Source organism: Solenopsis invicta, chromosome 4 (genome assembly GCF_016802725.1).
Source record: "Solenopsis invicta isolate M01_SB chromosome 4, UNIL_Sinv_3.0, whole genome shotgun sequence".
NCBI classification, from domain to species: Eukaryota; Metazoa; Arthropoda; class Insecta; order Hymenoptera; family Formicidae; genus Solenopsis; species Solenopsis invicta.
The window spans coordinates 16,655,015-16,668,378 of record NC_052667.1 but is presented as its reverse complement, the minus strand read 5'-3'; the positions used below and the strand labels follow the sequence as shown (position 1 = coordinate 16,668,378).

Below are 13,364 nucleotides of genomic sequence, written 5' to 3'. Positions count from 1 at the left end.
TTTATTTTTGATGTCACGTGGTTCAATGTTGCAGCGGCATTCTGGATGGTTAACGTAAATATAATCTGTAAACAAGTTTTGCATACTCCTGTAATATTATATAAAATACATACAAAGAGAGGGATATGCTATATCGATTAAAAAAATATTTAATCCTTACCAAGTGTGTAATTAGTTTCTGCAGAGATCTAACTATTTTACATTTCATATCTAAACTTGATTCTAAAAATTGTCCATGGGGTGTATGTACAGTCGTGTTCATTATAGTTGCGACACTTTTTCTTTGATGGTTTTTGGAATGTAGCCTTGCTCATCGAGCGGCGAACGTAATTGGCTGGATCCACAAGTAAGAACCAATCATGTCCTCAGCTCTCGTTATAGTTGCGCGTTCAGAAACGCATCTAAGAAAAAGTGTCGCAACTATAATGAACACGACTGTACATACATACTAGTTAAAGAAAATTTATTGCAGGCTGGATATGAAATCCCTGACGAAACACAAAAATCTCCACATGTTAATGAAAACAGTGAATTGGGTGCAAGTACACCCATGGAATTTGATTCTGTCCATGGGGAAATTTTCTAAATTGAGAAGTCATCACTTTCTACATACTCGCAGTTTATGATTAATGTAACAACTAGATTTTATTGGTCGTTACGTTAATCAAAAACTGTAAGTATGTAGAAAGATAGCGACTTCTGGGAGGGTTCCGATAGCGCACAACTCGATAGCCCACCAACCAATCATCTTGACTTATCTAACCCAACCTACGGAAAATCTCTAGGCATCTGCCATTGTGAGTGGTTTGTGTGCTATCGGTACCCGCCGGCGACTTCTTAGTTTGGAAAATTTCCCCATGGACAGAATTAAATTCCATGGGTGTACAGTCGTGTTCATTATAGTTGCGACACTTTTTCTTTGATGGTTTTTGGAATGTAGCCTTGCTCGTCAAGCGGCGAACGTAATTGGTTGGATCCATAAGTAAGAACCAATCATGTTCTCAGCTCTTGTTATAGTTGCGTGTTCAGAGACGCATCTAAGAAAAAGTGTCGCAACTATAATGAACATGACTGTACCTCAAGCAACATTCCGTTTGTTTTCTGTTCCTGAACTCCCTGAATTAGTGTACACTTAAAATGAAATAGATATATATTTGAAAGTTAGTGAAAGCAAGAAGGAACGTTCCAGTGCAGTCTAGTGCAGGAATAGAAAACAAGCTTATTGATAAGTGGTTAGATAAAAGCACTAGATTGTTATTAGATAAATATGCTGATTATTTGAAATTGGTTGGTCCAATGAAACATTTTAAAAATAAAAAAAAATGTAGATAGAAATCACAAAAGATTTAGAAAAAGTTTTAGGAATACGAAAAACATATATCCAATGTGAAAATCGTTATAAAACAATTCTTAGAAAAAAACGTATTAGTGAGAAAAATAATTCAACATTTGGATCAAAAAGAATTAAAGTAAATTTTAAAAATGAAATTAAAAAGATTGCTGGTAAAGATGACAGTGTAGAGCCAAAAATATTACAAAGTGCAAATAATGTTGTAAATTAATGTTAAAAATACAGATTTATCAAAAGCTTCCAAAATAATAAAAAAAAGGTAAGCCTAGCATACTTGAAACTTTAGTTCAGATTCATAAAGACCAAGAAACGAAAAAGCAAGAACGACACGAAGAGAAAATAAAACTATTAAAAAGTTTTCTTGAAAAAGAAAATGTTTATAAAGATTCCTAAGACTTGTCATGTTATAAAATATATATTATAAAAGAAAGAATGTTTTCCATATTAATTTTCTGTTATTTCTAATCACATAATAATATTATATAAGTAGTTTGAAAAAAATTGTTTTTACTTTTATATTAAGAAAAATACGTAAGTTAAAGTTATTCTTTTTTAATTTAGCATTAAATACAATATTAAGTTTTTTTATTTTTATTATCCATTATAATCAGATTTGTTTTGTTAAAAAAAATAAAAATATTAATAGAGTTAATAGTTTATTAAAGATAAAAGATAAAAATGTTACAGTACAAAGTATACATTTATACATTTAATATATTATGTTGTATGCACACGTGATATAATGCAGTATTATTATACTTAAGTATTTAAATACAATATTTTTAAATATATGTATATATTTAAATAATGTTTTAGATAAACAAATCAAAATAAATCAACCTCAAGAACTAAATGTGATATGTTTCAACACTTAAAAAAACTTTCTGTATGTTGGAATTAAAGTAATATTTCACTTAAAAAATTTCTTTTTTCTTCACCTGCAGCTCTATCATTATCTCTACCTACTTCTAAATTATTGTTGATGTTTTGAAATTGTTCATCTACTTCCTCTAACAAATCATCTAGTTCATCTTCATGAAATTTACCAGACAGACAATTTGCAATTAAAATTTCGTTGCTCCTCTATTAAGTTTCCATAATCTCGATAAGAAGTAATCAAGTACTTTTTTAAAGGATAGGCAGCATCGCCTAATAAATGCCATTCATTCTCAAATATATTTGGCAACATATTACTTATGAAAGATAATTTAAAAACACGTGCATCATGAACTTTACTAGGTGGCCCTGTGAAAACATCAAAAAACCTCATCTTTGCATCACATATTGCTTGCAGTGTCAAAGAAGGCATATCATGGCGATTTACGTATGTCGACTTGATTTTGTGAGCAGGTGTACGCATTGGAATGTAAGAACCATCTATGCACCCAAGAATTCCAAGAAAACCATTAATCTGAAGAATCATATATTGTTTTATATTTGATTACTTACTTATTATTACTTTTGATATCAAATTGATATCAAATCTTACAATATTTACTTAACGTTTATTTAACGTTTATTTCACGTTTATTTAATATTTATTTCACATTAATTTTTCATTAAAAAAACATTTTTTAAAAACATTAATTTAACATTTATTCAACTTTAATTTAATATTTATTTCACATTAATTGTTTATTTGAAAAGTCATTTTTTAAAAGCGTTAATTTAACATTAATTTAATATTTATTTTACATTAATGTTTCATTTGAAACAACAATTTCAAAAATATTAATTTAACATTTATTAAATATTAATTTAATATTTATTTAATATTTATTTTTTTCAAGTAAACGTTTTTTAAATATTTTTTCATTTATTTTTCATAAACTATTTAATTTAAAAAATAATTTTAGTAAGCATTTTTCAGATGTTTATTTAATATTTATTTAATGTTTGTTTAATATTAATTATTTCATTTATTTTTTATCTATAAAATTATGTTTATTTATTACTTATTTAAACATTTAAACTATTTATTTTTTAATTATTATTGATTTTAAAATTCGTTTAAAAAATGTTTCAATAACATCTATGAAAATCAGTAAAAAATTAACTTAATTATATATTGTAAGTGAGCAATCGGCTCACTCGGTATAAATTTCAAATCGGCCGCCACTGCGGTGGCGTTGTCAGCGGATTATTGCCTGCGTATTGCTTGCCTGATTGGCTGCGTGGGTCACGTGACCTTCTGTCTCGTGCCCCAATTGGTTTTGCAAACCACGTGAGACGTATACCGCCATGCGATTGGTCCTGCGAGGCTCACTAGCGCGCCCCTGCGGTCTCTCTCGTGGGTGTATCATCGCAAGCATCAGACTCGTCGAATGGTCGAAGCTCTCGTTAAGTGCGGCATGGCCGCCACGTTTTTCTCAAGGTCCGTGGATTGGCGTTGGAGGGGAAGGAAGGTCGTTGCATCCACTTCAACGATGTGGAACGAAAATGGCGGCGGCCATACTTTTACTGCACACTCGCTCACTCACACAACTAATAGCTGTAGTACCTTACTATCTACGTACATACACTAACACTGACTCGCTGTCTCGAAAATGGCGGCTATGCAACGACCTTCCTTCCGCTCCAACGCCAATCCACGGACCTTGGTTTTTCTGTACACGACCGGTGAATAAAGTCGGTTCTGCCATTGTACTCCTGGTGCGCAGTTAATTCCAGTTACTCTCCTTTCCGTCGGTACTTCCGGCTCCTGACACAAGAGGGATTGTGACGAGATATTTCCTTTCCTAATATTTTCCGGCTCGCACGTTCTCCTCTCCTTTGTGAGACGGGATTTTGAAAACCTTCCGGCCCGCTCTTACAATATATTTATATAAATAATATACTTGTATTATACAGTGTGGGAGAAAAGTGCCAGAACAACAAAATATCTCAAAAACTAAACAATTTAGAAAAAAGTGTTTCAGATAAAAGTTGTAGAGTTTCAAAAAATCTATTTACTAATATTATCAGTTTGACCTTGGATGGAGTCGCCAAAGTCAGATCAATATCACATTAACTTTTTTAAATAAAAACGCTGTTTTTTATTAAAGAATTTAATAGCTGGTGGCAAGATCATTCCAAAACTCTACAAGAAAGTTTATTTTTGTTGAGTACTTTCCGAATTGTGACGCTTGAAAGCTACAGTGTACTTAATAAAAAGTACTTAATAAAAAATAACTTCTGATTGAAATTTACAAGGTTACAATGGTATCACACTATCTATACATAACATTAAAAACGCCCATTTTGCCATCCCTGGGGAGAGGGGAAGCGGGAAAAGGGGAGGGGGCGAAAAAAACTTAAATGCAATGTGGGATCATGTAAAATCAATTTCACAATGTGGGGGCATTGAAATAAATTTCAACCGTATTCGTGATCCAAACTTTAAGCATGAACCTGGAAACAAAGAAATGAGAGCACGTGCACTATCGATAAACGGCAGTGTTAAGGTTTTGGAAATAATTCATGCTTTGATTGTGTGATACCATTGTAACCTATAAATTTCAATCAGAAGTTATTTTTCATTAAATACTTTCCGAGTTATGACGCTTGAAAGTTACAGTACACTGTAGCTTTCAAGCCTCACAATTCGGAAAGTACTCAACAAAAATAAACTTTCTTGTAGAGTTTTGGAAAGATCCTGATACTAGCTATTAAATTAGGCCTGTTCGTATTGCTGCCCTTTTTGAATTAATTTCTTTGTCATCTCTCTCTTTCTTACGATCGAATATATATTTATCTCATCTCGAGTGCAAAAATTTTTGGGGATTCAAGCAACTCGACCAGACCTATTCTGGAATCAAAAATAGCGTGTTCTATTTAAAAAAGTTAATGTGATTTTGATCTGACCTTGGCAACGCCATCTAAGGTCAAACTAATAATATTAGTAAATAAATCTTTTGAAACCCTACAACTTTTATCTAAAACACTTTCTTCTAAAATACTTAATTTTCGAGATATTTTGCTGTTCCAGTACTTTTCCCCCACCCTGTATATATTTTGTCTTTTCGATAACATATATTGACCTGATCTATCATGTATGTACACCCAAGGACTTTGATTCTGTCCATGGGGAAATTTTCCAAACTAAGAAGTCGCTATCTTTCTACATACTTACAGTTTATGATTAACGTAACTACCAATAAAATCTAGTCGTTACATTAATCATAAACTGTATGTAGAAAGTGGTGATTTCTCAGTTTGGAAAATTTCCCCATGGACAGAATCAAAGTCCTTGGGTGTACACTAGGTTCCACCGATGCCTTAACACATGAACTTGTACGCTGTCAAGGCATATCGATATAGTAAATTCGGCGTGTTCCGACTCAAGATTTTTTTACATTTCATGCCTATCATCTGACGATTATACTCAATTAAATTATTAACAATTTACCTCTTTTTGGTTTTAGTTAAATTTTTCTTACATTAAAGTATATAATCAATTTTTAAGTCGAAATTAAATGTAATTGGTTTACTTTAAGAAAATTAATAAATATTGATAATAATATAAATGTTATATTAAATTTTAAAATATTTATGTATTTTATATGATTTTTAAATGCAATTTAAATGTTATTTAATTTACCTAATACTCTGTAGATGCTTGAATTTTTCAATCGATAGATTTTTCTATAAATTCAAGATGTATAAGTAAAGTAAATAAGATAAAGAATGAGGATAACATTATAGACAAATTAATGAATTTAAATAAATAAATGAGAGGAATTAATAAGGTAATTTCAATATCAAAGATTAAGAAAATTAATCAAATTAAGAGAAATTGAATTCTGAAGGGTATTTGATTATTTAAAATTGGATCAAATCCATATTCAAATGGGGATGTTTTTTCACGATTTTGAAATGATTTTTTAAAAATTAATAAAAGGCCTAACGGAATAAGTATAGTAAAAGTGCCTCTACGGCTTTTCGAGTTGGCCTTCTTTCTATATGAAGACGTGCCCAAGATAGAGCGAAAAAACGATTTTTTTTACATTTTCACGATTTTTTTAGTAACAAATCAAATAAAATTTTGAAAACTTCTGAAAAATCAATTACACTTAGACATTAATAAAAATATTTTTTACATTTGCTTTCAATGCAAATTTCGATTTAAGAAAAAATGAAAATAACTGTTAAACGTTTTTTCCACCGTGATTTTGTTGATTTACTACCATGAAAAAATTACATATGTTGTCTTTGTTTCCAATTTCTACAAAATATATTTTTATCAAATTTTTTCAAAAGATGCGCTATAATGAACAAAATTAAAATAACATTTTTTTTATTAATTTTCTTCAAAAAATGAGCAGATAAATTATTTCTACCAGCTCTTTAACGTTTTATTTATCTATATTCCGTATTGTAATGTTTTGCTGATCACAAGTTGAAGTTAGCGATAACTAAATAACTTTTTAATTTTTATAATTCCACAACGTAAGCATTTATTTCATATTTATGAAATAAAAACCTTATGTTATGGAATTATAAAAATTGAAAAAAATTTAGCTATTACTAACTTTCAACTTGTGATCAGCAAAATATTTTAATATGAATTTTGTAGACAAATAAAACGTTAAAGAGCTGACAGAAATAATTTACCTGCTCATTTTGCGATAAAAATTGACAAAAAAAATGTTATTATTTTAAATTATTTCATTGTGGCCTATTTTTTGAAAAAAATCTGAAAAAATATTTTTTGTAGGAGTTGGGAACAGAGTTTCACATGTAATTTTGTTAAGGTGGTCCATCAACGAAATCAGGGCCAAAAAAATGTTTAAATGTTATTTTCATTCTTTATAATCAAAATTTGCATCAAAAATAAATGTAAAAGATATTTTTATTAATGTCTAAGAGTAATATTATTAAGGTCCAAAGTCTAATTTCATATCTATGAATTGAAAACCTTATGTCATTAAATCATAAAAATTGAAAAATAGTTTAATGTCTTTATATTAAATTTATAGAAAAATCTATCGATTAAAATTGATTAAAAAATTTAAGCATCTACAGAGTATTAGTTAAATTAAATAACATTTAAATTGCGTTTAAAAATCATATAAAATACATATATATTTTAAAATTTAATATAACATTTACATTATCAATATTTATTAATTTTTTTAAAGTAAACCAATTACATTTAATTTCGACTTAAAAATTGATTATATACTTTAATGTAAGAAAAATTTAACTAAAACCAAAAAGAGGTAAATTGTTGTTAATAATTTAATTGAGTATAATCGTCAGATGATAGGCATGAAATGTAAAAAAATCTTGAGTCGGAACACGCCGAATTTACTATATCGATATGCCTTGACATGCGTACAAGTTCATGAGTTAAGGCATCGGTGGAACCTAGTGTACATACATGTATTAGCACCAAGTGTTTACATATCATCACGAGAGATCAGTTCGCAGCGATCACAGAGTTCAAGCAACGTTCACCGGGGTCGCAACTTGGATGAGTGATCGCGTGGAAATTTTGAAAAAAAAATTCTTAAGAAAAAACCTAAATATTAAAAAAAATTGTTTAATATAAAAAGAGACATGAATCTATTAATTTTAACGTTTTTGAAAAGTTTTGTTATTTCAAAAGTTTTTAAAAACATTTTTTAAATATTGTGTGCTGATTAGGACGTGAAAAAAATGGGTAATGATTAGAATTTTTGAGTGCCGTATGCAAGCATGCAAGCAATATGAGTCTCATTTGGAGAACACATCTGAGACTCATATCGCTCGCACGCATGAGTACCGCCCGCGTGCAACCGATATGATTCTCATATGATGACGCATCTGTCGGATACTGAGCTCACACCGTGCGGATAATCCGCACGGTATCCGCGCTCCGTGAACTCGCTATGCGCGCATTTTGTTATCTGAGATGCTTTTTACAACTATTTATCAACTACTAGGCGGAAAAAGAATAGTCTTGACCCATTTTTATTAGTGTTTTAAAGTCATCTGAGTAGTCTGTTTTATTCAAATTGACTTTATTTACAAATGGCACGTCGGACAAAATTACATGTTGCTTCACGCTATTTTTTGCTTCTGACGTCACGACTTCAATATGGCCGCGGTAAGTACCCAGGAGCCTTCAAATTATTTTTGGCTTTAAATTGCTCGTTTTTATGCAATACTAAAAAAAATATATTAAAATCTTTTAAAATTTTGATAGTAGATAAAAATAGAACTGTTAGATTTCGAACAGGAGGTAGTCAGATTTGGAATCAATGATTCCAATTGGGACTGGAAAAAGCGTTTTTACATTTTCCATTATAGTTCAATATAGATGAAAAATACGTCCAAATGGTGTAAAGCAAAAATGAAGGGAATTAAATTATTTTTTTCAATGGCACTTTCGGTTTTTACAATCGCACTTTATTTGCGCCTTGTACAGAGCAAAAAATAGGTCCAACTTACCTCACTCTCTCCTATTTATTTTAAAAATATAAACAATTATTTTCAATATAAATTTCACAAATCAACCAAAATATCAATATTTAGCACTTAATTTTCTCAAAAGTATGATAAAGTTCAGCAAAAATATTTTATTTTATTTTACATTAAAGATCTGTCGTTTAAATATACTTCCGTAATTTTTTAAAAAACAAGACTTATTGTTACTGAAGTATTACATATATTATTACAATTAATAAAAAAATAATTATATTAACATTACATAGAATTATTTATAATAATAAACACTATATTATTAACTATATATATTATTAACTAACTTACTATATTATTTTTTCCTAGTTAATTTTGTACATTATTAGTAATATAATATGTAAAACACTCTAACCACTCAAGAAAGTGGGACATTAAAATTAATGAAACATTCTTATTTTTATCATAAATTTGTTTCATAATCTGCAAAGTATATTTTTGTGTCTGCATCGTATGGTACTTCGGCTTTATTTTTAATAAAATTATACAAAAATGCAGTTTCCTGGGATAAAGATCCAATATATCTTTATTTTGATTTTCACAACAAATAGATACTCGCTTTATCATTGAATCTATGAAATTTAGGACTGCAGATGCATATTGCAGCTCAACTAATAGTTCTTTTAAAAAATTAAACATCAATTGAAAAATGTATGCAGACTTAGCGCTAAGTTCTAATAATTTGTTTAGCATTACTTCGTTACTTAATTCATCTACACAATTATCCTTTAAATCGGGAAACATGCATATAAAACTATTGAGCAAAGGTTCTTCTACTAATTTAAATTTCTGTGAAGCATATATTTTTTCCTTTGTGGATAATTTAAGATGCAAATTTGAGTATAGAGCATTATTTAATAGTCTTTCAACTTTATCATTTGCTTCCAGTTGTAAAAGTGTCACAAGCAATCGATTGACATATTGTAAAAAAATGGTATTTTTAATCGACAGGTGCATTACAGAAACAGTTAAACCCATCAAAGTGTCCACTGTGTAGTGTTCATTCAAGATGTCATCTGCGAGATATTTGTCTAAAAGAATACTCGTAAATCTCAAGTTATTTCCTTTACACGTAAATATCTTCAAATGTTTAAAATTGTTTGTTGTTCTGCACCAATTCCGTAAAACATCCTATAACATAATCACACTAAAATATCGATTATAAGATAATTTAAGAAACAATTTAAAATACATTAATTCATATTTTAATAAATCAACATACGATTATCAACAATCGAACTGAATAACGTTGATAAGCTTCCTTGGATATTTTATAACACAAAAGATTGCTCAATGATGTACATAAAGTACTCAATACTGTATCAGATTGTATGCAAAGCAAAGTTTTCTTTGGCACATACTTGTATTCCTCTGATTGAACATTGTCTGCATAATCCCAACTTTTTAATATTGCTCTTAATATATCTGCATCCATATCAATATAAAAGAGAACACACATGCGCATCCGCGCGCGCATGGGTGTGTGTGTATTGAATTAAGGGCCTCGCACATGAAATGCATAACATACATAGGCTCAATGCACACAGGAAGCGTCAACGCGTTACGCGTGGCGAATAGCCAATCATTTTTTCGTTTTTATGACAAGAAATAAGAAAGCAAAAGAATGATTGGCTATTCGCCACGCGTAACGCGTTGACGCGTCCTGTGTGCATTGAGCCATAAGCACAACATAAGACCGATGAACCAATGAGCATCCAGCATAAAGTCGCCATACTGATTTACATAAGATTTCCATTGGTCCAAAGGCCTTATGCTACGCTTATGCTCTGTTATAAATTTCATGTGCGAGGCCCTTTATTATTTACAATTCATTATGAGATTAACCTATAAATAAAAATATTGATAAAATATAATTTTTAATCTAAAGAAAAACCAATAAAAGAAAAGCATTACCAAATGTAAAATTTTTAACAGATACTATAATAATAGATCCAAATGTCGCACCTCAACATTTCCAAGTTCCAAGTTCAATTTTACTGATACCCGTCTCCTATCTTGATCAATCTTGATTCGCGGGGACGATTTGATTATTAAAGGGCCTCGTATGTACAGTCGTTTTCATTATAGTTGCGACACTTTTTTTTGGATGCATTTCTGAACGCGCAACTATAACGAGAGATGAGAACGACTGTAGTTGTGGAGGTTAGCGCGAAATATCAAACGTTGGTATACAAGGTGTCGCAAATAAAATTTGGGTACCTTGGAGGAAATATAAGATAAGTATACTCGCAAATATTTTTCAAATAGATTTTTTAAAAAAATATTCGCACATTTTCCGTATTTGATCGGTTTTAATCTAATTAAGTTTATAAATTCGTCATTACAACACGATGAGCTGAGATGCTTAGATATAGTTAAATAAATTGTAACTGTAACAAATATTAAAAATTAACATTTTAAGTATTTGTTACAGCTATAATTATAATTTATTTAACTACATCTAAGCATCTCTGATCATCGTTGTTGTAATGACGAATTTATAAAGCTCAATTAGACCAAAGCCAATCCAATACAAGAAGATGTGTTATTTATTAATTAAAACTAACTTTTTCTTTTTTGCAGAAGTAGAGAGCACACAAGGATGAGACATTGGAAGCCTTTGCAAGAAGGTGATATACTCAATGTTAATATAACAGTAAGTAGTCTCATCTTTTATGAAAAACGTTTTATAAAATTGTATTCTTTTCCTAGTTAAAAAAAATTATAATTGCAAATTATAGGTTTATCGTAATGGCTATCACGACGATTGCTCAGTCATGTTTCAATGTTTTGGTGAGGTACATTCTGAAGGCAAACGATTGGTAATAATCACAGAATTGTGTTTAAAGTCAGCTATTGAAATATGCAAATCAAATGAATATTTCTGCAATATTGGTAATAATTTGTACATGATTAAAAATCTTAATTTGGTTATATGCTATAACATTCATTTTTATCATTTTGTATAATTTTTCTATTTTGTTTTCAGGTAATGTAATAGAAGAGACAACAAATAAACACAATTTGAATGTAATACCTGCACTTTTGGGTCGTGGTATCGGAACTTACTTTCATGGTGCTCCAGACATTTATCACTTCGGTACAGTGAAAATATTTTGTTACTATCAATATTAACGCGCATTGGCATATGACTAATAGAAATTATCTAATTCCAATTTATAGATCAAATATATCTTGCTTTTAAAATAAATTTCTACATAACTGTAAATATTAAATTGTCTTATATGTATACTGATATTTTAACGCCTCTTTTTTATTTTACAGCAAATGATTTTTCTGACAAAATAAAACCAGATATGACATTTACTATTGAACCAGCTTTAAGTCAAGGAACAACGCAGATTGAAATTCTGGAAGATGGATAGACAACTTGTACTATTGATAATTTTAGGACAGCTCAAGTTGAACATACAATTTTAATAACAGATACTGGATGCAAAGTGCTAACACTTTAATGTACAATCAATATTATTGCTATTTTATATAAAAAGTACCTATGAAATATATTATTTTTAGCATACATAAATTAATTTGCACATATGCGTTTTAATCTTACAAGTACTATCTTGTGTTTTTATATGTAAAAATAAAAGTTAGATAAAATTTATGTCTGTTAGAATGAAGATTATCAATACGGTTACCAGAATCAATATTTTCTTAGTCTTTTGTACATGTAATGCAAATAAATATATAATTGAAAACTTCTTTCAATTTATTCAATTAAAGAAATGGATCTTTACTCTAGATTTTTTATTAAGTTTATTTTAAATAAGAAAACAAAAATTTTATAGAATTGCAGGTCCCTAATAGCTCTCCAAAGTTAGCGGCCCTTGTTTTTCAACTTCTTTTTCTTTCGTGATAATGGCAAGATGATACTGAAAAGCAGGGCAAGCAGATTGTTAACAATGTAGTTGAAATTATTGGTCTGTAAGATATATACATAGGAATTTTGTTAATGTACCTTTGGGAAAGATCTTGCGTCTCTGTAAAAAAGAACTTGCATTACTTTATACAGAAGTTGAATAGCTTCCTCACCAACTTGAAACATGAGCAATCGCCGAGATAGCCATTAAGATAAACCTATAATTTGTAATTATAATTTTTTTTAACTAGGAAAAGAATACAATTTTATAGAACGTTTTTCATAAAAGATGAGACTACTTACTGTTATATCAACATTGAATATATCACCTTCTTGCAAAGGCTTCCAATGTCTCATCCTTGTGTGCTCTCTACTTCTGCAAAAAAGAAAAAGTTAGTTTTAATTAATAAATAACACATCTTTTTCTATTGGATTGGCTTTGGTCTAATTGAGCTTTATAAATTTGTCATTACAACAACGATGATCAGAGATGCTTAGATGTAGTTAAATAAATTATAATTATAATTGTAACAAATACTTAAAATGTTAATTTTTAATATTCGTTACAGTTACAATTTATTTAACTACATCTAAGCATCTCAGCTCATCGTGTTGTAATGACGAATTTATAAACTTAATTAGATTAAAACCGATCAAATACGGAAAATGTGCGAATATTTTTTTAAA

At 29.5% G+C, this 13,364-nt stretch overlaps 2 protein-coding genes and 1 long non-coding RNA gene across 5 annotated transcripts in view; 1 reads left to right on the top strand and 2 right to left on the bottom strand.

Moving 5' to 3' along the window:
• Positions 1-12,341, top strand: part of LOC120357578 (methionine aminopeptidase 1D, mitochondrial-like) — a 217,515-nt gene extending 205,174 nt beyond the window's left edge. Inside the window, exons 4-7 of the mRNA XM_039448364.1 lie at positions 11,378-11,450; positions 11,536-11,689; positions 11,784-11,894; positions 12,080-12,341. Of these exons, the coding sequence (XP_039304298.1) occupies positions 11,378-11,450; positions 11,536-11,689; positions 11,784-11,894; positions 12,080-12,180 (439 nt within the window). The 3' untranslated portion in view covers positions 12,181-12,341. The remainder of the gene's footprint in view (positions 1-11,377; positions 11,451-11,535; positions 11,690-11,783; positions 11,895-12,079) is intronic.
• On the bottom strand, positions 8,701-10,281 carry LOC105193749. Of its 3 annotated transcripts, none has more exons than XM_039447861.1 (2): positions 10,017-10,280; positions 8,701-9,941 (listed from the first exon to the last, which is right to left on the bottom strand). In XM_039447861.1, exon 2 carries the CDS (start codon positions 9,770-9,772, stop codon positions 9,104-9,106), a length of 669 nt encoding a protein of 222 aa, XP_039303795.1. In that variant the 5' UTR covers positions 9,773-9,941; positions 10,017-10,280; the 3' UTR covers positions 8,701-9,103. The 3 variants fall into 3 exon arrangements, with proteins under 3 accessions (XP_039303795.1, XP_025989464.1, XP_011156626.1); XM_026133679.2 differs by having other exon boundaries at positions 8,701-9,925; positions 10,017-10,277; XM_011158324.3 differs by having other exon boundaries at positions 9,648-9,941; positions 10,017-10,281.
• LOC113003468 lies at positions 12,213-13,151 on the bottom strand. Its single transcript, XR_005574585.1, has 3 exons — positions 12,981-13,151; positions 12,777-12,895; positions 12,213-12,690 (listed from the first exon to the last, which is right to left on the bottom strand). It is a non-coding gene; the product is annotated as an uncharacterized LOC113003468 (long non-coding RNA).
• Positions 13,152-13,364: the final 213 nt, after the last annotated feature.

Coding starts and splice junctions, on each gene's coding strand:
- LOC105193749 (XM_026133679.2), bottom strand. CDS start 10,271: ATGCGCGCGCGGATGCGCATGTGTGTTCTCTTTTATATTGATATGGAT. Junction 9,926..10,016: donor CAGTTCGATTGTTGATAATC/GTATGTTGATTT, acceptor ATTATGTTATAG/GATGTTTTACGGAATTGGTG.